Source organism: Opisthocomus hoazin, chromosome 15 (genome assembly GCF_030867145.1).
Source record: "Opisthocomus hoazin isolate bOpiHoa1 chromosome 15, bOpiHoa1.hap1, whole genome shotgun sequence".
Classification (NCBI taxonomy): domain Eukaryota; kingdom Metazoa; phylum Chordata; class Aves; order Opisthocomiformes; family Opisthocomidae; genus Opisthocomus; species Opisthocomus hoazin.
This window is the reverse complement of record NC_134428.1, coordinates 20,466,908-20,490,195: the sequence shown is the minus strand read 5'-3', so window position 1 is coordinate 20,490,195 and position 23,288 is coordinate 20,466,908. Positions and strand designations below refer to the sequence as shown.

Here is a 23,288-nt window from a genome sequence, read left to right as displayed (position 1 = left end):
GATGCTGAGGGAGGGATCAGAGTGGGAATTTTGAGTCCTGCCTTGGTTTTGCCCTTGAAGACCATGGTTTAAACATCAGCAGTTTTGTGGACACAGAAAGGGCATCAGCAGAATGCGTTTAGACATGGCCCCAGGGCTATCCTTGTCCTGCGGGGGAACAGCAGAGCCCTCCAGGAGGAGGATCCCCATATAGCAGCTATAGGTGGTGGGCAGGCTCACGGGAGTGGGGCTGAGAAGGAGCAGTAAGGCTGGGGGGGCTCAACGGCCGCTGGTGACAGCCCAGCAGCGGTTCTTGCTCAAGAACCTTGCAGTAGAGGAGTGCTCATTCCCTTGGGGCTCATCTGGAGCATCCTGGAGAGGTGATAATGGTGATGCGGCAGCTCGGTGCAGCCACGGGCAGCTGCCTTCGAAGCTCTCCAGGAGCATTTTCCGGGAGTAGACATGGCTCCCTCCAACCTCAGCCAACGAGGAAATTTCTCAGAGCGGCACAGGGCAGAAGCAGTGATGGATCCCTCTGCTCCTTGTCTCTGTTTCATTGCCGCAGGGAAACAACTGCTGTCTCTTAAAAAGAATTATCTCTCAGAGCAGCTTTGCTCGATGCCTTCACTGGCCTCTCCAGGGTCTGCCGCCTGTCCCACGCCGGGCATAGCTGCTCCCACCGCCTCTGCCCTCCCCTGCCGCTGCATTGCCCTCCTCTCCCTGCCTTTCATCCCTCTCCCTCCCTTTCTTTTCCCTTCCCTTTGTTCACGCTCTCCCATGGCAGACCCTGGGCTGCTGCAGGAGGGGGATATGGGAACCTCTGGGTCCTCGGCGCTGGCAGTGGCCTTCTGGGCTGGCTTCCAGTTCGCTGGTCCCCATTGCCCCTTGAGGTGGGGCAAAGCGAAGGAGAAACCTTTCCCTTGGCCTCCCCTCCTCTTCACTCAGACATGTCTTTCCTGTGCCCCCTCCTTTCTGCTTGGCGGGGAGCCCTCTTGTTTTGGATGGGTTTGGGGCAATAGGAACAGCCTGGCTGGACGAGGTATCATTCCTCTTTGCAGAAGCAGCTTGAGAGCTTTGGTAGTTGAACAGAAGAAAAAGATAAAGAAGAAAAGCTCCCAACAGGTTGCAGGTGGTGAAATTCCCGTTCTGCCCTTGGAGAGGCCTGTAAAGCAGCTGCCTCGGAGGGATGGAGGATGCTGTGGACAGAGCTCACCAGGCCCTGTGTTGAGGCATCTCAGGAGGTCCATGCATGGGGTGGGGGCTTTGGGGACAGTGGGACTTCTTCCCTTTTCTTGCCTGGCTTTTTTCTCAGCTCATCTTGTGGCATCTCATGCCAAGGCACATGGACAACAGCTGCCAGGACTGCACCGTATCTCAGAGGGAGGGCAAGGAGGCTGGAGGGTGCTCAGCAGCACAGCCATTGCTTCATCACCCAAGGAGCCATCTGGAGCTTTCCGAGACCCACAGTGAGGCCCCACCAACTATGGGGGTACACAATGCCATGGAGACACCTTGCAGATGGAGGGGCCTAGACCTTTTCTAACCCTCCTTTTCTCCAGCTGCAGAGAGTTTGCATCTGGGAAGTGTTTAATTTAGAAAGGCCGGCATAGCTCTATCACTTTTCCTGTGTTGGTCTCTGTTGGTTTATGACCAGTGAAATCCTGGTGTGAAGACAGAATCAAGCTTTGATTTCATCTGCCCCTGCTGTTTTATGCCACTAACAACTTTGCATTTCTATAGCGGCTTTTATTCTAGGAGCTAAACGGGCTTCACAGACAGGCAATTAATTAATTGAGCCTCCCAACCAGCCTACACCCTCAACGCCACAAGGAAGCATTTTGCAGAGGAGGAAACAGAAGCAGAGAGGAGCAAAATGACTCGCCCCAGGTACAGAGATGAACTCGCTGCTGCCGTGCTGCTGCCTCGACAGGGAGGTGTTACGCTCTGCTGGTTGTGCCATTGCTCCTGGCTGCCGTGGAGATGGTCACCGTGTCATTTCCAAACTGGTGTGGGAACTGATCTCAGTGGGGAGAGTGACTGAGGAAGGTCTTTTGGTATCTGTCAGTGACTGCCGTTGCTGGAGCATCTGAGCCCAAATTAACTCATGAACTGCCACCACCTTTGACCATCCCAGCTCCTTGCTGAGGAATCTTGCCTGCTCTAGGTGACCCTGCTTCAGCAGGGGGTTGGACTAGATGACCCACAGAGGTCCCTTCCAACCCCTAACATTCTGTGATTCTGTGATCCTCTGAGACCATGAAACAGTGCCAGGAGGCCCCACTACTGTTTCCTCATCCATCTTTGCTGACCAGCTCCCGTTTCCCCAGGAGGCACTCAGGGTTTGCAAGGCAAGGTGGTTTCAGCTGAAGGGTTTGCTTTGGTCCAGGTGCTGTGGCTGAGACCTGAGGAGGGACCCACCATGATGCCATGAAACAAGAGAGGGGCGATCTCCTCTCTGACTGGTGAGCAAGACGCAGCCCTGAGAAGCTGCACACTGTGGGTAGCATCTGGGGCACCTGGAGGAGGTGGAGGAATGTGCCTTTGCTCATGCAGAGTGAATATGTTCCTGGGAAATTGCCTGCCTTTTGTTATGAAACCCTGCTAATGGTTTGTTGTCTACACAAATAACCATGGGGAATGGACTTGTGCACTTCCCAGCCTGCTCCATGTCTTCCTGGCTCAGCTCCTTTCTGAACAAACATAACCTTTTTCAAGAATACCTGTCAGAATCACTTTGAAATATTGAAATAACAGGATGGGATATGGTTTGCTCCTGGGCCCTAGTGCTCATCCGTCAGGACTCGGGATGCCCATCCAAAGAGACTTGTGAGCAGGATGCAAGGGAAAAACTCTGGCAAGCAGCAGGGCCCTGAAGGGATGCATCTGGGGAGCTTATCGCCTCACTGGGCTGGCTCGCTGGGCTCCCACACCCTCAGCGGGGGAGCAGAGCAGCTCCCTGACCCATCTGTTGCCCCTGCTTCATATCGGTCATGGGGTGAGACATAGTGGCTTGTGACTCATGGAGCTCACTGGGGCAAAATTGGGTCCTTCAGCCACCAGCATGGCCTGGGATTGCCTTCACGGCCTCAACACCTCCCTCCTCCTCCTCACCCCATCATCTGTGAGTACTTTAGAGATGGGGCAGAAAGCTGTTAAGTCTTGCACAGGCATTGGCAAGCAATGGTCAAGGGGCATATGGCTGCTTGGGTGGATGCCAGACGTGGACACAAAGCCATCTCCTGCCTTCCATTCTTGCAGTCCCAAGGGTTGCTCAGAGGCTCCCCAAGGTGTCCATCTCCAAAGCCTTTTGTGGGAAATGGGAGCCAAACTAGCCCGTGGACAATGCTGGGGCTGCAGTCAGGAGGTGCTGCACTCGCTGCCTGAGGCTGCGTTTGGGGTTATCTGTGGGGGACCAGCAGGACGTGGGGTGGTGGAAATCCCAGCAGTGAGCGGCAGGATCCCTGGACTGGCTCCTCTGCCTACTGTAATAGCTCTCAATATGGGCAAGCTGTAAATGCTTAGTGTCTTCTCCCTCTGGAGAGCGGCAAGAGGCAATCTGCTCTAACCCATCGCTGGCTCTCCATCTTGCAAGGTAAGGGGATAACCCACCCCTCACTGGCTGGCCCCAAGGGGGAGATTCCCTCTATTTTGCAGGAGAAATCCCATTGCTTGGTGGCACCTGCTCAACCAAGAGCCCTTCACTTCTCACCTCCTTCCCTGTTCCTGGTGGTGATGGTCTCCCCCCTGGAATAAGGTGAGGGATTCTGCTTTTCTAGGTACATGCCTTTTTTCTCAATGTACTTGGAAATGATGAGAACTTGGACACAGAAAATTGCTGGGAGAAACCAAAAACCCAAACACTCCCCCCTCTCCAAAAAATATCCCATCAACCAAGCACCCACGAACCAACAAATAAAAAAAAGTCCTTCAAATCAAACTCCATCTCTTTCTCTAAAATCCATGATTAAAACCTGGTACAAACAGGTGAATATAGATATATATATATATATTTTTAGTAGATGTAGTATTGGGGTTTTTTTCTCCTCTCTCTTTCTCATTATACAGCAAACATTGCAAATATAGAAATTTTCTCTGTACAATTAACGACTTCGGTTTACAATGCAATGTGTGGTAAAACCTCTCAGTGAGTGAAAATGTGAACGGGCCTTCAACCGGGTGAAAGTCTAAACTGGAAGACTCCGTTTGCAAAAACAGCCCAAAGGATGGATCTCCTTCTGGTCTCTTTTTGGTTTTTTGTCGCTGTTTTTGTTGCTGTTGATTTTGGAAGGGAAGGAAGGAAGAACACAAACTGTTCACAAAGAATCCACAAAATCACGGAATAGGGACTCATGCAATGCAATACTGGGAATCGCCAGACCTCAGCTCTCTGCCCGCTCTTTCACTTTCTTTTTATATTCATTTTTTTTCTTTTTTCTTATTTTTTTTAAAAAATCAAAATGAAACAAAACTCTTTTTTTCACTCCGCAGTTTGTTTTGTAAAGTTTGTGTTCAAATTTGGTGCGTGTCTCACCAATGTGAGGACATTCTAATATTTCGCTTTATATATTATATAGAATATTTATAGATTTCCATAATTTGTTCTTTCTTTTATTTTTATTGATTTTTATTTTTAATTTTATTTTGTTTCAAAGACAGTCTGAATAAAAATAGCTGCTGTGGATTTCTTTTGGTCCAGTTAGTATGTTAAGTCACGAGTTGTGTGAGGACTCAGGACTTTTGCTGGGCAGAGACGCCCTTCCAGTAGTCTAAGATGTCATGAAGATCCTCGTCTTTGGCAAACTGGACCTTTTTGCGTAGGGCATGGCCGGCTGCCATATACTCCTCCTCATCTTTGTGCCGCTTGCGGTTGAGTTTGAAGCGCTCCCAGATGCTGTGCGATGGTTTGCAGGTGTACTCTGGGCTGGAGGTGTAGCTCAGGTTGTGATACTGAGGTGAGAGCTGGGAATAGGCCAGGTCTCTGGGGCGAGGACGGGTCAGAGGCTCCAGGATGGAGGGCTTTCGCCCCGCCATGCTGTCGTGCTGCTCCCCTTGATGTGAGCCAGGGTACGAGTGCCGGTGTTCGCTGTACTGACGGATCTTTTCCGCCTCTGCCCTCAGGATGGCCGCGGCCGGTGTCACAGTGAGGATGGTGTCAGTAGTGGGGGACGTCTTCTCGATGTATTTGGCTTCTGATTTGTGGCCCGATCCCTCAGAGCGGTAGGACCTGGGGCTCCGTATGGAGCCACTGGAAGAGGTGCTGGAGCGTTTAGGGGCTGCCTCCATGCTGTGGTGCCGCTGGAGAGGGTGATTGTAGCTTTCCTTGTAGACAGGGGAGAGGAATCCGTGCTTGCTGGGGATCTGCTCTGATAAGAGCACCAGCTGAGGCTCCACTGTGGAGACTGCCCCCGATTTCACCCCTTGGAAGGAGGTGGACTCAGATTTCAAGGCATCGATGCAGTTGTTGATGATCTGGTTCACCTTGTCCACCTCCTTGGCAATGGTGGAGATCTCGGCCACAGAGCTCTGGGTGTCCGGTGGCAGGGACAGCTCACAGTCTCGCCTCTCTGACTGCTCACCCGTTCTCACCTCCATGTAGTTGCCCTTGGTGGCCTTTGGGGTCTCGCTGCTTTCAATCAGCTTGTACTGTTCCACCTCACCAGCAGAAGGCAGGTAGGGGATGCGGGTCACTGTCTCCCCGCCCAGCATCTGTCCCTGGGACAGCTGGGTGATGCTGGTGGTCTCCATTTCTGGCCCATATTTCAGCTCGATGATGGTCTTCTTCATGCTGCCGGCAGCCTTTTTGTGCTTCTCCTCCTGCTGGCGCCTCTTCCGGAGACAGTAATACACAACGCCCAGGACAATCACCATGCCAAAGAGACAGCCCAGGATTGTCATGATATAATGAGTGGCCGTGGAAGGGGTGGGCACCGGCTCCTTGCGGTTGGGTCTGGTGGGTGTGATGGTGACACAGGTGTGGTTGTACTTGGAGTATTGGTGGACAGAGACCACACAGTAAGTGTAATCTCTTTGTGCTACTAGGTTGCTCACGGTGATGTTCTCCTCCTTCTTCCTGAGCTTGGTGATCATGGAGGAGAAGCCGTTTTCGAACTGGGAGAGGATGTACATCTTGCTGAAGGGGTAGGGAATCTGCACGGTGAGGATGGCCGAGTTGTGGTTGAGGTGCTTCACCTGGATGTTGGGGCGCACCTCCGTCTCGCCGATGGGCGTGAAAAGGGAGAACTGCGGGGTCGTGCCATCGCCAGAGGAGCACTCATCCTCAGAGCAGGGGCTTTCAGAGGGCGCCGTGGTCACCTGGTATCTGGGAGGGATAAAACGAGGGATCACAGTGTAGGAGCCACCAGTGCAAAGTGAAGAGAGCATGCTCAGAGCATTGCGGTAGCCAGTCCGGCCTTGGCCTAACAAGTAGTAGCCCATGTAGTCAGGTGGGGAGTCGCACTGCATCCGGTCATACGTGCGTGTCATGTTGGTGAAAGCCTCCAGCCATTGCAGGAACCCGAGGAGCTCACAGGAGCAGTAGAAGGGGTTACTGTAGAGTTCACAGACAGAGAGCTTGTTTAGGCCCCGAAAAGTGTTGCTGTCGAGTCTCTGGATCCTGTTCATGGACAGGTCAATGTTCACTATGTTGGGGCACTCCCAGAAGGCATTGGGGGTGACAGACTCGATGAGGTTGGCCTGGAGATAGAGGTACTCCAGCTTTCCCAGGCCCCGGAGGATGCCCTCAGTGAGGTTCCTCAGTCGGTTATAACCCAGCTGCAGCACCTGGAGGTTGAACTGTCCTGAAAAGGCACCATCCTCGATGTAGGAGATCTCGTTCTTTGTCAGGTTGAGGTATGTCAGGTTGCCGAAGCGGCTGAGCGAGGCATACTGCACGCTTTTGATCTTGTTGTCGTTCAGCCGCAAGTCCACAATGGTGCTGTTGATTTGCTGGGGGATGGACTCGTAGGGGGGCTGGTTTTGGCTGCAGATGGCCAACCAGACAAAGCCCTTGTCCCCCTCGATGAGCCAGCAGTCTGCCCGCACCCCGCCGGCGTGCAGGAGAGAGACGGCAGCCACGCACATGCAGAGGGCTGACGTCGCAGCCCACCGGCGACCTGCCATCTGGAAGGGCGGCACGGAGAAGGGGTTCCTGGTCTGCCAGAAGCGGGGAGTGGGACGGGGACTGGGAAGACGTGGGCTAGTGCTTCTTCGGCAGCTTTGCTCTCCTCTCCCTTCTCCTCATGGCTTGGAGACGGGGGGGACGCATCCGTGGAGAAAGCGGACCTCAGTGCCCACGGTACTTGGCAGCCACCGGCCAGGGGCTACTACCAAGGCCTGCCTGGCTGAGGCTGGTCCCACATCACCAGGTCTCTGGCATTTCAGGGAGAGAGTCATGAAGTTAGGTGCCCACGTGGAGGAGTCCCTCTGGCTTAGAGACAAGCCTTCCTCTCACTTTTTACAGTACATCTCCTCGTTTTCTTTCTGCTGCCCATTATGACAGTGGTCCCCATCTCTGTGTGCCTCTGTGGGTCTGGCTGTCCCCGCTCGGTCCCTCGGTTCACCTGCTCAAAACAAAACACAAGCACAAACTAAACACAGAGAAAAGACAGTTAGTGTTTAGAGGTGTTGGAAATGCATCCAGCTACCCTCTTAATATTAGGCCCTTGCCTTCTATCTCTGGCTACCACCTTTCAAGGAGACTTCAGTTTATTTGGGCTCTGCCGCCAGTGGCATTTGGCAGCACGAGGGAATGTAATCACTGACCATGGAGGTCACCCTCCTTTGAGCGTGTTGTCCAGCGTCATGTTACAGGCAGGGGAGAGATCAACATACATCCACGGCACCGTTTGTATGACCTATTTAAGTGTCTACCTTGGGAGGAGAGAAGTGATGCCCCAGAAGTGTCTGTTCCTCTCTGCTGAGAGCAGATGAAGTCTAGACAACTCGCTCTGATGTAGATTTGATGTTGCAGCATTTTGCTGAGGGGAATCCCAACTGTCTCGCGTGCTGGTGTGCGCAGCAGCAGTGCCCACAGAGGGGGATGCTGACTGAGGACACCATGGCTCTCTGATTGCATTGCTGCGTAGCGTCTGGGATAAAGCCCAGCATCAAGCACCTGTCCTGTTTCTGGGATCCTGAGCAGTAGTTTCAGGGCACTCCCTGACTACAAAACATGCTAGTGTGATTGTCCACCAGCCAATGTCCTTGTCTGTGGTTGAGGCTTGCCGCCTGTCTCCAAGACCTCTCTCTCCCTCCAAGGTGAAATGATGCAGAGGTGGGGGAGGACCCTCAACCGTCCAGTGGCATAACAAGAGTATTTGCAGAAGATGGGACAAGACCTTCCCTCCTCAGCCAGAAACAGTCATTTGAAGAAGAGCCTTCACTAGACACAAACCAATGGGGAAAGAAACCTGTGAGGCTGCCAGCAGCCTCACTTCCCACAGAAAATCTCTCATTGCTGGCTCACATTTTCCATTATTTTTTCCCATATTTTTGACTAAACATAAATATCCATGCATAGCACTTCTACTTCCTTTTGTAATTTCTTAGGGAAACAGGAAGACAAAAGTGGAGAGGAGGGAACTGCATGAGCATCAGCACTTCCGGGTCATGCTTCCCCATGCTGTTGAAAATACCATCTGTGTGCATCTCTACTGCCAAACAGCTCTCGGCTGGTAGGATAGATGCAGTGAGGTGTTGTGGCAGAGATGAAGTTGCCCACAAATGGGGAGAGAACATCACGGCCTATCTAGAAAAATCCTTCTTGGGACTTTCATTGGGAATGGGAGCTCTGGTTGTCTCCCTCATCCCAGTGCAGACCGTAGGAGGCAGGGAAGACACTACCAGCACTCCTTGAAAACACAGCTGGTAGGAACTGGAGGTTTCTTGGGCATCCATGAAGGAGAGAGGGGCACGTCTTACATCTAAATTGTCTTTCATTGGATCTGCAAAATACTATAAATCCAGAAATTGGTTTCCAAACCATCTCCCGTGGCCCAGGCAGTGAAGGGACTGTGCTGCATGCTGCACACCTGAAAATAGTGTGAGGCTGAGTGTCAAGAGGTGTTTAGAGGCAGATGCCATACTGTTGCCCTTGTCCTGAAGAAACCAGCTTCTTTTCCACCCGTGATACCAGGCAATGAAGCAGACCATGTTTCTCACTGCAGAGATCCTTGTTAACCATTCACAGTTTACACCTCGGTAAACAGGCCAGTAATAATAAGCAGTAAAACAATTTACTTGTTCTTTCTAGATTGTGAACAATGAGCCTGCTCCCTGGTGGCACAGTTGGGTTTCCATTACGTGAATAACAAGATCTGCTCTCGCGTCAGCTCTCTGCACGTGAGACTCTCCGGCCACCTTGTCCTCCAGCAGATGCCCCACCAGTTGCTAAGGGAGGATGAGGCTTTGGGAGAAGCCAACAGCTGGACACCCAGTGCCCCATGGAGGGCAGGGTGTGTGGTACACCCTTCTTGTGGACTGTGCTGTCTGCAATGGGTGTGCAGGCAGGTGTAGGTGAGAAGTACTGGCCCTAAGACGATTCTTTTGTGGGACCCTGGCTGGATACCCACAGGTTTCTCTGTCTCCCCAGTGCCTGATGGTGTCTGATCCCAGCTACATTTCGCAGAAAGCTCAACAACACCAGGTTTTCAAAAGTTTACTAGAAATGGGGGTCTGGGTGGAGGAGATGCTGAGGGCAAGGCAGCTGAATCTCACATCTACTCCTTCCTGGGGTTAGAAACTTGGACTTTAGTGTGCTTTTACATTGCTATTCCAGCTGAAGCCCTTATATCACCACAGTGACACCAATATTGCGGGTAACCCCATTTTGGGGAATAGTATCTGCTGCACTGGCAGGAGCACATTTGCATGGATGTGCTCTCCCTTCCCTGGGATGCTTTGCCAGGACCTGGTAGCCCATTTGGGTAGTGCTGAGTCCTTGGAGCCAGCAAGGAAGGGAAGAAGGACCGTTCTTCCTGGGGCACTGCAGGTGAGTGCCCCCCCTTTCCGCCCCCAGCTGCTGGGGAGGCACAGGCTGCAGTGCCAGGCTGAGAGCCATCTGCTGCTACATCCCTCCTGGCACTGGACAACTCAATTAACCTCTCTATGCTCCAGTCTCTTCTCCGGTATCGTGAGATAATGATAGCGCTTCACGAGGCTGTGGGAGGCTGAGGGAAAGTGCCCTGAGCTGCTCTCGCTGAGATGAAAATCCCAGCAGATATGTTGTGCTGCTGGTAGAGAATTTCACTCCCTCTGGTTGCAAGCTGGTCTCTAGATGCACCCACTCTGCCACGGGGACCAGCCTGGTCTCCAGCTCCTCAGCTTGCCTCCCAGTGGCGATGCACGTTGTCCCTAAGGGTGTGAGAGAAGGGCAGCGATGAGTAGTCCTGGCCTGCAGAGCCATCAGCAGTGGGTTGCCCCAGTTGTCCCAATGGGATGGCATAGAGGGTACTTTCCTTGCCTGCTGCCCTGCAGTGCTTGCCCTGGTTATGAGCGTCTCTCCGCCCTCCTCCATGGGTTTGTGCATTTACAGGGACTTCCTGCAGGCAGGGGAAGCCCTGCCAAATTGAGATGGCACAGGCAGCAGGCAGTGGTGCACCCTGGCATATTCTCTTTAGCAAGCACTTATTCTGTCTCATCTAAGTCTCATTTTGACCCAACCATCCTCTCTGGGCAAGCTTGCTTTTGGGATTGCTCTGCAGAGCCAAACCAGCTTTTTTCTTGCAGGGGGAGATTTCTTGCCACTCCTCTCCAAGAAGGCTGCAGGCTGCAGCCTGTGTCAGAGGGCATTAACTAGTGGAGCAGGACCATCCCATGAGCAAAGAGCAGAGACAGACCCTCCACGGACCTTGCCAGGCTGATCCCCTATAGCCTTCTCATCACCTATGTGGCACCCTCATCCAATTGGAGGTGTCGGGGGTGAAGAAGAGCAATGGTAAATGACTCAAACACGTTCAATAAGGCTCCTGCTGTGTGTTTTCTCTTCTTTCCTGTACACTGCCTATCAGACAAGTCCTTCCCAACAACAGAAAGGAGAAAAGGCATTTTATCAGCAGCCTGAGTTTAATTTCAGCTCATTAAAGCAAGCAATTTGCTGGTTTATTTGCTTTGCAAAGTGTGAATAAAATGACAGCATTAAGGAGACGTAAGAGAGGAAAGAGGGGCTGATTTCCCGTTTTATTAGATTGCCAGGACATGACTGTGGAGTGGAGAAGTGGGTCTTGTTGCTTTGCACAGAAGGGATAATTGTTTGTCTTGTTGGCTTCTGAAAGCCTCCTTCGCAGCATCCCACCGACGCTGGTGCGTGTGGGTGTGTGCCTGCGTGTGTGTGCTGCGAGACCAGCCAAGCGCCGAGCATCCCGCAAGGCAGGACAGGAGTAGGGCCACTCGCATGCTTCCCGGCTCACCTTCCTGTAGCAGACATCCAGGAGGTTTCTCCTTCCCTTTTCTGCCTTTTACCTCCCCTCTAATCTCCCTTTTCTGTTCGTTTCTGCTTCTGAAATCCTGGGCTTGATTCTTGCAGGTTAGAAACAGAGCAGCCAGTCAGCCGAGGAGCCTGTGCTGTCTCTGACCTCCTGCAGCTGGGATGTGGCTCTGGAGAACAAGGAAGAGAACCCCCAGGCTCTTCCTCACATACTGGATAAAAATCCATAAGAAAATGTAGTGTTTTAACCCTCCTGTCTGACTGATTTGTCCTTGCCCAGCTCTCCTGCTTTTATTTTCCTGGTAACCCAATTGTACACTACTTTTCCCAGTCCTTCGGCCCTCCACAGAGCTGCCCAGGAAAACCTGGGAACAAACCACCTACAACTCTAACATGAAAAACAACCAGGAAAGTGGAGATTTGGGATCCTCCTTCACTGACTGAGAAAGAAGGAAAAGAGAGGAATGAAGATGGTGAGGAAGAACAATAGCAATGATTTGAAATGATGAATATAATCTCAATCAGAGATATCTTGAACTGCAGCACCATGCTGATGACGACAACAGGCCACGTGCAGGAGGAGGCCATCGTACCCACCCAATACCTTGCAGGAAATGTCATTCCTGCACAGAGTTATCTGTGCACTGCAGACACTGCTGCGTTTCCCTTTCCTTCTGCTTTCACGACGCAGTGTGGTTTGGCCAGCTGAGAAGATGTTGGGCTTATGTGGTTTACAGAGGCAAGCAAAGGGGCAATGACAGCGCCCTCACTCCTTGCTACTCCTACACGTTGCCCCTGATCTCCAGTATCCCTGCTGGAGCCCAGATCCGTGCTTTGCGCTGCTAATCCTCAGCCCTGACCTGCGATGTCCTCCCCTCCTACCTGTCCCTGCTGCTCCAGCCCTGGACCCATCAGCAACCCAGCAGACCGCTGTGATTTTGTGATGTCCATGAGGCTGCAGCCTGCACTGGACGAGCAGCAGCAACCTCATCCTGGCTGAAAACCCACAGCCAGAGAGGTGGAAAGAAAAAGGCAAAGGTGGGGCTCCAAAAACCAGTGCAGGCAGGCCGGTAAGATTTTTCTTCCATCTCCCGACTATTGGCATCTCAGTAAATTAAACCAGAGCAGCAGCTGCAAGGAAGGAAACAAAGCAGCCATGGGGGCTGGGTAGGTAGAGGGAGAGCAAGCTGGGCAGCACATATAATAATATACTGTCCTGGCACTCAATTCCTAATTTTGTTATTCTACTGAATGAGTTATTTCAAACTGTGGATTAGATTTACTGAGTGAAGGCAAGGAGCCAGATTAGCATGCACGCGCGCGTGCATGCGTATCCATGCATACAGACAGCACTGCTCCTCTCCTTGTCCTTTCTGCCTCTCCGTAACTTCATTCTCCCTAGCTGCTCCATCTCCGGCTGGCCATGTTCCAGCTTCTCTTAGACCCCTCTTTCGCAGCCACTCAGGCCTTTTTATCAATAAATGAAGGAGCTCCACTACAAAGAGAGCCACAGAGAAACGGGAGTGGTACATTACAGACGATGAATGTTTAATCACCCAAAGAAGTGGGGAGGGGAAATTTGGCTAACAGGCACCAAATTTTAAAACAAACCTTGGCTCTTCGTTATGCATAAAATAATCCGAGGAGGCAGCTCTAAGATGGCAGAGAAAACATTTATTAGTGATGAAGTCTCCCCTAAATGGCTCGGCGACCATCCTGTATATGTCAAGTGGGGAAAGGAGGATTACAGACAGGTTTTTCAGCTCATTCGTATTCCTGGTGTTTGCTACATGCCTCCTGCTGGGTGATGTTGGTCAGAAGCACAACCTCGCTGAATAATAAAGATGCCAAGGCCTGTAAAATTCAGGTTCATTTCATATCCAGAGGTTCTGGTACTAATATTGCCTCCACAGAGTGGGTTTAGGCAGCATTTTGTGTATCCCAACCTTATTCCCAAATGCCTCACAGTGTTAGATAATAGAGTTCTCCAGTCAATTCTACTCTCTCTCCTGCTATTATTTATTATTTAAGAAAAACAGGCAAGGGAGAAGAGATATATTTTCCACTGAGGTTTGAAGAGAGATGAAGAAGGAATGAAGCAGAGAGGTGAAGCGGGGCTGAGAGACAAGCGCCCAGCATTGCATACAGGATAGCTTTTACGGAGACCTTGGGAGGTCACAGACTAGATGACAAGTAGCCAGGTGGGAGCGATGGGGAAGAAATCACTTCTCTGCGGTAGGCTGAGAGAAACAAATAGAAATTACACACTTGGTCTTTATACAGGGGCATTACTATTGCTGATGTATTGACATTCACGGGCACTCTGTGGTGCTAAGGCCAATGTTTCTCTCCTTGGGTTGCTCCTGTCAAGGGGAATAGAAGCAATAGAGGTAAGACAGCGATGGCTCTTCGGTGTCCAAAGACTGTCTCTGGCTGCTGAATCATTTTGTAGTCTCTTTGTAGGAGGCACAGGACACCTGTAGACCAACAGCCAAATGAATGTCAATCTGAGGAGCCTGAAATTTGTCTGATTGTCAAGGCCCTGCAGACACTAATGACCCTAACCAGCCTCACCTGGGGCCTCCACCCACAGCCTCTGCCCACGGGTTCAGGAGCTCCATATAAGCTCAGCCCTGTGTTACTAGTCCCTTTCTGCATTCTGCTGCTGGAGTGCCTGTCTCTGGTCCTGCCTCCAGGATAGACCTCAGCTTTATGTGGTAGGTGGCTTATCTCCTGGATGGACCCCTCAGACATGCATTGTAGCTTGTGTCCAGTGCTGCCCCTGGCCCCATCTCCTTTTGCTCCTGTCCGGACCCCTTGGATGGACTACAGATGTGGTTTATCTCTTGTCTTGCCTGGGGCTGCCAATGGACCCTGTTGCCAGCACCCTGCCTGCTGTGTTCCTGTTCTGGGGGACATTACCCTGGGCAGGGAGGGAACCCTCTATGCTGGGGTCATCCATGGCTGCTGCCTTGCTTTCCCTTGCTGCTGCCTGACATGTCTTATTCTGCAGCTGGTTGCATGGGGAATTCTCCAGCAAAATGGTTTTCTGGTAGGAAATGCACTTTCTGAAAAAATAAACCTTTGGCTGAAAAGCTATGATCTTTCTTGGAAGCTGACATTCATGTCAGTTTAGCTGTAAACTGTGGGTGCTGTGGTTTCTGATGTGAGCCGTAGTTCAAAGCCATCATGCCTTCACCAGCCAGGCATCTGGGAATGGCCAAAACAAACCTGTTTGCACAAACATTTTTAAGAACCTTTTTGTTTCATGGCAAAATAAATTCTAGGTTAAAATGACAATATTTTCAAGACAGGTTAGCTCTTCGGATTTCAGCAAATACAGATATTCTGCTTCTCAGTCAGCGGCAGTGTGAAGTCATTTACATCCATCTCATGCTCTTTAGCTTCCAGGGTCTATCATGATGACAACCCTACTGCACACTGCTGTGGGCCACTGAGCAAAATTCTCTGCTGAGTTTAAGTAAATGCATAAATGATCTTCCTGGTGAACAACCTCTTAAGCCCAGCTGGGTTACCTGTACATCAAACCAGCCTTCTGAAATATCAGCATGGGCAGATAGGAAATGTTAACTCCAGCCCATGACAGTGCAGTTGAACCCTCGAAGAGCCACGGAGTGCAATTAGAGGGGCAGAGTTAGAGGAAGGTGAAGAGGAAAAAGATTTTAGGGGATGTAGAGGACTAAGAGCTCTGATCAGGTAGAACAGTAGTAATAAAAGTGTGTTTCCATGGGAGAAAGCTTCTCTAGTATTTACTTGATGGGATTCTTCCTCAGAAATAACCAGCCTGACTCACAGCTCCATTATAAGATGGTTATGCTGACATTAGGCTGGGGGAAAGCAGAGGTCTGGTGTGGAAGCAGGACTCCTATTTCCCCCCTGTAAATAGTGCTAAAGATCAAAGCATCTTTTTCCAGCACTGATACAATGGAGGGAGCCAGTCCCATGCTGGGAAGCAAAGCTGCTGGTGTTCCTCAGCACTGACAATCCAAACTGTGCCTTGTCCCTGCTGCATTGTCATCCTTGCTCAGATCTTTGCTGCTGTTTAGACGAGGTTTTGCTGCTTTTGTTCATTAATTTATTTTTGCGGGAGACCTGCATAACCCTTTGCATCCCAGACAGGAAAATCCATTTTTATACAGGTGGAAATCTGGTGGTGGATCCATGAAATTGTTAGCTTTGTTAGAAATTATTTTGAGGCACAAGTGTTCTGTTTGCTCTGTCTTTTTTTATGATTATATTTTCAAAAGAACTCTTCCCTCTCTGTCCTACTCTTCCCCTGTGAAGGGAGTCTCAAACCAGAAAGCGTGGGTCTCCAGCCGGTGCCTACCTCAGCCACAGTTTCTAGGTGGACTGTAGAATGTCAGCAGATGGACAAGAAAATACACAGCATGTGCAGGACTTCATGGTAATGGTCTGCTGCGATCTCGGGCGGGCAAAAAGGAATTCACCTTTTCATCAGCAAGTGTCCTGCACAAAGGAATTGCTATGGCTGTGCTGTAGGCAAACACCTCTGCTAACCTCTTACTGATGTCGTCACCTTTGAAGTTGGTCCTACTTCTCTGGTTGGAGAAGACATCTTCCAACCTAAATTATTTTGTGATTTTAATGATCTACCTCTTGTCCTCTGGAGCTGAGAAGCCCAGCTTAAGGCTGAACCCTCTGGCTGTCCACTTTTTGAAGGGGGTTTCTTCCCAGATCCAGCAATATCTGGCAAGCCCCAGTGGCCTACAGGCCTAATTTTAGCTCAGTGCTGCAGGCTGGCTTCCTGTCATGGGCCAGGAGAAGGTTAATGATCATCTGGGCAGCTCTCCAAAACCAATCTAATGTTTATTCAGGATAACAGCATTGCAGAGGAAACCAAGCATGACCACTTCCACACGCAGCTTACCCAGCATGGCCCCACTCCTGCACACAGCTCTGCTGGAGGAGCTCAGGTTTGTCAGCTCTTGGAGGAGGGACCCTCTTCTACTTCCCTAGCTCAGGACAGGTTCTCTACAGCATTTCCAACCCTGCCTATGTCCTGACCTCTCAACCCAAACAGATGCTGTGTTTCTACAGAAAAACACTTTAACAGGCTGTGGGTCAGTGTTTCAGTAGTGCTAACAGACAGTTGCCTCCCTGCTAAAATTTTATAGGACACCACTCATGTGGTCTCTTTAGGAATCTCTAGAACACCAAAAATACATCCTGTACACAGTTGTTCTAGAACAGTCCATGCCTCCAAGGCACCAATACCAGGTACTTGTGCTTGAACATGTATGTGCAAGGTGAGAACATAGGCTTGAATTGATGCTGCATGGGAAACAAGGGAATGGCTTAGGGGCATGGTGTTGCCAGCCACACAAATGGCACAATCTGACATGACTAAAAGCAGCTGGCAAGTTCACATATAATGCTGCCAAGGGCAAAGGGTAAACCCTCCTGGCCAAAGAGCATTTCTGAAGTGTATATCATGCCATCATCTGGCACTTAAAGCTCAAATGCCCATGCTACAAAGAAATATCCATGCCACGAGCACCCTAGTTTGTTGGCCCCCATGAAAGGAGGGTGTTCAACCCCACTGTGCCCTCCAGGTCCCTGCAGTGCTAGGAGCAGCTGGAGTCGAGGGATGTGGAACACAGTGGTGGTGGCGGCTTGGTGGGCCTGGATGCTGAAGGTCTGTGCTGCAGTTGGGTCTGCGATGGGGGTGATAGAATGAATGGTTGGTGCAGATGAGCACATGAAGTGGTAGAGGGATGCAAGATAGTGACTGTACCCTCTGGTAGAGCCTGTAAGGTGGTTTTGGGTGTTTACTCACCTCAGCTGCTGTTTAACAGCTTAATTTCAGCCATCAGCTTACAGCCTTGCCTGCTCTAGGTGACCCTGCTTTGGCAGGGGGATTGGACTAGATGACCCACAGAGGTCTCTTCCAAACCCTAACATTCTGTGATTCTGTGACTTTTCATTGCAGCAGCGCAGCCCCTGCAGTTATTCTGCCATAGTTTTGACATGACATGAATGGATATGCAATGGACTCATCCCAAGGGTGCCCTGCACCTGTAGGGAGGTGTGTACACTGCTTACTTGGGGCTTCCCTTGGGTCCCTCAGGACTCCATGAAGGGTTTGGTGATGAGCCATAAAAGCCTGAAGGCCTGAGACGTGCTGTGCTGAGGGAATGACTCTTCTCCAGCTACACACACTCACAGACTTACATAGCCAGCAGCACAGCTCTTGCCACTTTCCTTGGGGCATGGAGAAAAAAATTGTGCTGATAGCAAAAAGTGTTTTCTGAGAAAGCCCTGCGATGCTGATACTGGCTTCACCACCAACAAAATAGTGGGTACTTGCTGGCTTCCCAGGTACACTCCAAGAGGCATCATGAGAACATCTATTTAGTAGGGTCTCTGGAGAGTGCTGGGGATGCACTTCCTCCTACCTGAAATGGTCGGGGAGATGGCTGGGCTTCCAGATGGCTGTATTTGTGTGGAGCTGATGTTAATGTCTCATTTGATTGTGTTTACAGCGTTGTTAATGTGGCTCCTAGATTCCTGAGCAGGTATCTTTATTATGTCAAATCTAAACAGAAGAAACATATGGCTCTGCTGTGGGCTTGGCTGGTTAAACTGGATGCCAGTCAGTGTTTCCCTCAAGGCTAGCTGATTTCCCACTGAAGTATGGCACTTGTGGGAATAAGCATCTTTGCCCACAGAGGATGCTCAGTCGCTGGTGTGAAGGACTACTGGGTCTCTTCTAGGGTGCCAGCAGGCCTAAAAACCAACCAAATGGCCTTTTACCCAAAAACTGGGTGGGTAGAAGCAGAGAAGCTTGGGAAAGTGGGTCGTCATGTACATACCAGGTTCCACTCAAGAGAAATTGTTTTTGCCCGATACGTGCTTAATGCCAAACTGCTGGGGGAAAAGCAGCAGCAGGGGAGCTACTGGTGTGTTAGTGTGGGCTTGTGGCACATGAAAGCCCTTCCTCAGTGTCCTGTCTGCTCCTCAGCAGGGTCTGTGGCCACCCTCTGGACCGCTGTATTTTCCCGCTCAGCCAGAGACCTCCAAAGATGTGAAGAGTGGAAAGGAAAACTTTGGAGTCCAAGACAATAGAAGCAGGGCACTATGCCAGGATTTGGATTGCCCATCCTTTTCATAAACATTTCATGTGGAGGTTACCCAGGTTGAAAAATCAAGTGAACCCAGAACACCCACCCTCTCTGGAGGAATGGAGTTTATCGTTAATAATCTACTGCTAAAAGGGTAACATCTGTTTTGGACAAACTGTAATGAGATTTAAACCCCAGGTGGAGGGAGGACTTCACAGTAATAAATGACTTTCTGTATGTCTAAATAGTTTTAATTTTTTTTCTGGCAGAAATAGCTGCTTTTCACCTCAGGCTTCTTTTTGCCAGCTCTTTTTGTTTAATGATTGCTATTAATTTCCAGGGTGGCAGATGGATTCTAGCCTGGTGTAGTCTGAAATGAGGAAAAACAGACCATGAAGGTGTGAGCTTGCTGTGAATGTGTGCGCAGGTCACACACGTGCTGGTGGGATGCCACGTGTGGGTGTTTGCTTTCCAGGGGAACTATTGCTTCTCGATAGCTGCTCCTCGTCCCTGGAATGTTTGTGCATCTCTCCCTCGGATAGGAAGGAGAATTAACTTTTCTGGTCACTGCTAGTAGCTCTGCCTATTTAGACCTTGATTCAGCAAACCTGCTGATTTCAGCAAGGCTTTGGGAGGAATTCAAACCAGTGTTTAAGTGCTTTGCTGAATCCAAGCTGAAGTGAGCCAGAGAGTAATGTATGGTCCTCAGAATGTGAGAAGGAGCTCCCTGCCCTGTTCGGGCAACGCCTGCGGCTGGGTACTGCTAGGCGATGGGGATTCCTCCTTGGGCATGAAACACAGGCATTTTTTCAGTGCTTTTCCTGTGTTACTGTGATTTTTTGTGGGATGTTCTAAACAGGCAATCTTTCTCTGTCCTCTGGCTGTGGAGACAAGTGGCTGCTGATGAACCCAGCACACCCTACCACAAGTTCCTAATGCCCAAAGAAGGACTTTCTACATCCTCTCTGCCACCACCTCCTTCTCAAGGAGAAGCCCACTGAACAGTTAATCCCAATTAGTACTACAGTGTCAGGGTTCTCTCCTTTCTCTTTCCCTTGCTGTGGAGCGTCTCTGGACTTGGCTCAGGGTGTGGGTGTGCAGGACACATGCAGGTGCCCAGCTGAGAAGCTGGGTCCAGGAGACAAGGCTAATGGTGGACCACCACATGTCAGTGCCCTGTGGCCAGGTAGCTGCCCCAAGAAAAGAGCATAGTGGAGGACAGGGCAAGGAGGGAGGGGTTTTGTTGGCTGGGAATGGGTGAGCCCTGGGATGGAGGGAAGCGGGTAGAGATAGAAAGTGCAGCATCTCAGGTGGTGCAGATAATCTCCTTTAATCTCCTGCTCAAAATAACCCAAAGTCAAGTAAAGGAGGGATTATATGGCCTAAGCCACTGTTATCACCAGGGTGTAACAGACTTAGGTTGCATCTGAAGGACTGCTGAGGAGGAAGAGGAGCTGCAGCAAATATCGGCCTGCTGGAAATACCTCCCCAGTGGGGGTGGCTGGGTGGGCTTGGGGACCCTCCTGAGGTAGCCCAAGGAGAGTAGGGGGGCTGCAGGGTGGGAAGCTGCCAGTAGACTCGGGTCCCTGCGCAGGCACCTGGTCCCAGGGAAGAGACTACCTTGGATGCCCACCCGTCACCTTGGCATTACCAATGGGTTTATTCTTAGTGCATGATCCAAAGCGCTTTATAGCCATTAATTATCCTAATGGGGAAGCAGTGACCATCAAACCCATTCTACAGATGAGAAGCAGAGCTCACGAGGAGGCAAATGACACATCAGGTGCTGGGGCAGGGCTAGAGGTGGTCAGTCCTGCCCTCCCAGCTCCCTCCAATTTTAATGGGCCTTTTCTTTCATCCTCTCAGATGTGTGTTCATGGCAGCCACGAGGCACTGGTAGACTGAAGGCATCTCCTGCCCTTTGCCAAAAAGACATACCAAGGCTCAGCTGCTGTGCTGCTGCCAGAGAAAACTGATTTGCAGAGCCCTATTCATCGGCTCTTGGCGATGCCTACGAGATAGCGGCAGCACTGAGACAGTGTGAAGTGGGATTGCAATGAGGAGGGAGCAGGCATGTTCATTTTAATGAGCTTGTCCCTGCCTAAAGGAGAGAGAAAGCGAGAGGCCAACCTGGTTTAATAAACTCTAGCATGCGGATTTAATCAGATGGATCATTGTTCCCCTGCACAGGGATGAATATATTAAAAAAAAAAATGATTCAAACTTCTCTCCTTTGTTTTTCATTTGTATTACGTGCTGTGGTGTGATAAAACATCCTGGGGCCAACTTGCAAGGCAATAAAAGAGACTGTGAAGGAGAGGAAGGTGTTGATCCGTGTGAGCAAGCCCAAGCACTGTGGGAAGGGAGGGTGCTGGTAGGCAGGGCCCAAAGTGAGGGGCTGCAGCATCCTCAGCCCCACACCAAAATCCCAGGGAAGAGGTGGTTATGGGGTCTGACCTGCTGTCAGTTCCTTTTCAGGCCTCCAGTGCCAAGCCTTGACAGTGCAGTAAGGTTGTGATCAGAGATGAATAACAGGAGTTTAAAAATCCAGTGCCAACAGTTGTCCCTGGTCAAGCTTGAAACCTCAATTACATTATAGAAATATCCGTGCACAAGACCATCCCTGTGCTCCTGCCCCAAGAGGGAAAGAGGGACTCACCCAGCTCCCACAGCTTCTGCAGGGACACCAGCTAGGGTGATGTGCTGGTGGTGTTTTGGGGTTACATGGCACTTGCTTTCAAGGGAACGGTGCAACAGGGCCAGGTTTCCGTTGGACTCTCTCCTCCTCCTGACCAGGAGTCACCTCATCACTGTCTCTCCATTGCACCACGCAGCTAGGAGTGGGGTCCTGGCTGCTGCTTATTAATTTGGAGAAACTAAATGGCTCTGGTTGCAAAGCTGCAAACTGTTGCATGCACGGCAGCAAGGCAAGGGCTGTATTACAGGAGGGAGCAGGGCTCTGCCACTGCTCGCTGGCTGAATGCCACATCACTGTGCCTCTGCCTGTCCCTGGGGACAGCGGGCATGCAGTGAGGCACGGGAAGATCTTGATCCAGCACAGCAATGAGCAAAGTGGGTCTGCAGGCAGCATGGGTAGGATTCTATCTGTGTGTGCCTCGGTCGGTAGTGCGTGGCTCTGGGTTTGTAAGTCTCTTGCTACGTGGGTGTGAATAAAGCCAGCTTAGGCCAAATAGTCTTTTGTACTAAATCCTGGACAGACCACCTGGAGCTGCGGTCAAGGACAGACCTTAGGGGCATCCAAGCTGCCTCCATGGAATTCGCCTCCTTTGCCCTGGCCAAGCTCACCGTCCTTGGCTTAGGGACAGGCTTAATAACCTCCAGCCCTTGCTTTGCTCACTTTTTTCTGGCCCGTCGGGCTGTGTGCCACCCTGAGACATGAGAAATCAGCTCTCCAAGGCTGGGACAGGGGACCCAGCTTGATTTTAGTCACTCTCCTTAATGTTCAAGTCAGAGCTGTCCAGGTGCACAGGTGTATGGTGAGACAGCCCTCAGGAGGAGACACAGCCTCCCTGGCAGGCTACAGATGGACACTTGGCTAAAGGCTGTGCCCGGAGGCATTTCTGGCAGGGAGCTGCAGGTCCCCATGCCATGGAGCAAGGCTGTGCCCGACAGGTTGGCAGCCCGGCCCTAGGACAGAGGCTGGGTTTGTGGCAAGAACCCAGGAATTGCTCTCGGCTTGGTCCCCACCTTCATTCAGGACGGATCACCTCCACCAGCAACTGCGGGGCGATGGTAGTGTTTGGAGGAGGAAGAAACAGAATCTCCTTCCTTTGGAAAGATTGCTCTAAATTGTGTCATTGACCCATTCACTGAAAAGTCACTTATGGCCACTTGGTGTTAAATATCACAGACTTTGGCTTCTAACACACCCCCATGCTACTGCTTCATTACTTTATCCATTACTGTTCATAAACACTAATAAATAATCCTATTTTCATTCCTACCATTGTTTAAGTGGTCATTAATTGTGGTTTATATGCTGTCTTTGTTTATTTGTGTACGATAGCTTCTTCATGATTCCTTGATTAACTGTGATTGATTGTGTATTTTAAAATCAATTAAAAGTTTCAACACTAAAAGGTAGAGTCTTTAGCAGTAATGCTCCGAGACATTGCCATTTATAATGGAGCTATTATAGTGCTGGGATCCATTAGTGTGGCATGTTGTGATCTTTGTTTTTCGGATCTATGCAAATACATATGTACGTAGGAGTGTGCCTATGTCTGTGTCTCTCTCGGGTGAGTTATATGGCTGGAAGAGGTGTATGGTATGGGAAAGAGAATCAGCTTCTCGCAGGGTTGCTGGACCACATAGGGTGGGCTGGCTTTTGTGGATGGCCAGGTATTACCCACTCCCTCCCTTAAGACACTAATGCAAGGTCTGAGTCCCAGGACTGCATAATTTCTTTGCTGGCATGATAGCGCTGTACATTAGTTTTCTATTTGTAGAGAGGAGCTGGTTGCTCGTCCTGTCAGCTGAATGGGGCCACAAGGAGGGATCTGTTTCTTTCTGCGTTTCTGCATTGTAGTTTTAGTGAATGTATCTGTGCCTTGGTGGGGTGGAGGTGGGGGATACATGGGGGGGATAGAGGTCACTGTGAAGGCATATGTTTGTGGCAGTGTTGATACAATGCTGATGCGAAGGAGGAGGAGGAGGGATGGCCACCGCCTGGGCACCAGGGCATGTGCTGGAGCACAAATCGCTCTGCCGCATAACATCATGCCTGTATTACATCAGTCCTCAGCTCCTCATATTGCTGTTGG

At 50.6% G+C, this 23,288-nt stretch overlaps 1 protein-coding gene across 4 annotated transcripts in view; it reads right to left on the bottom strand.

Moving 5' to 3' along the window:
* Positions 1–3,865: 3,865 nt before the first annotated feature.
* ELFN1 (extracellular leucine rich repeat and fibronectin type III domain containing 1) overlaps positions 3,866–23,288 on the bottom strand; it is a 108,716-nt gene continuing 89,293 nt past the window's right edge. For 2 of the 4 annotated variants that reach the window (XM_075436387.1, XM_075436386.1), the window contains exon 4: positions 3,866–7,538. In XM_075436387.1, coding sequence (XP_075292502.1) covers positions 4,708–7,098 — 2,391 coding nt within the window. In that variant the 5' untranslated portion in view covers positions 7,099–7,538 and the 3' untranslated portion in view covers positions 3,866–4,707. Of the gene's footprint in view, positions 7,566–23,288 lie in introns of all 4 variants that reach the window. The other 2 variants (XM_075436388.1, XM_075436389.1) reach the window with 2 other exon arrangements.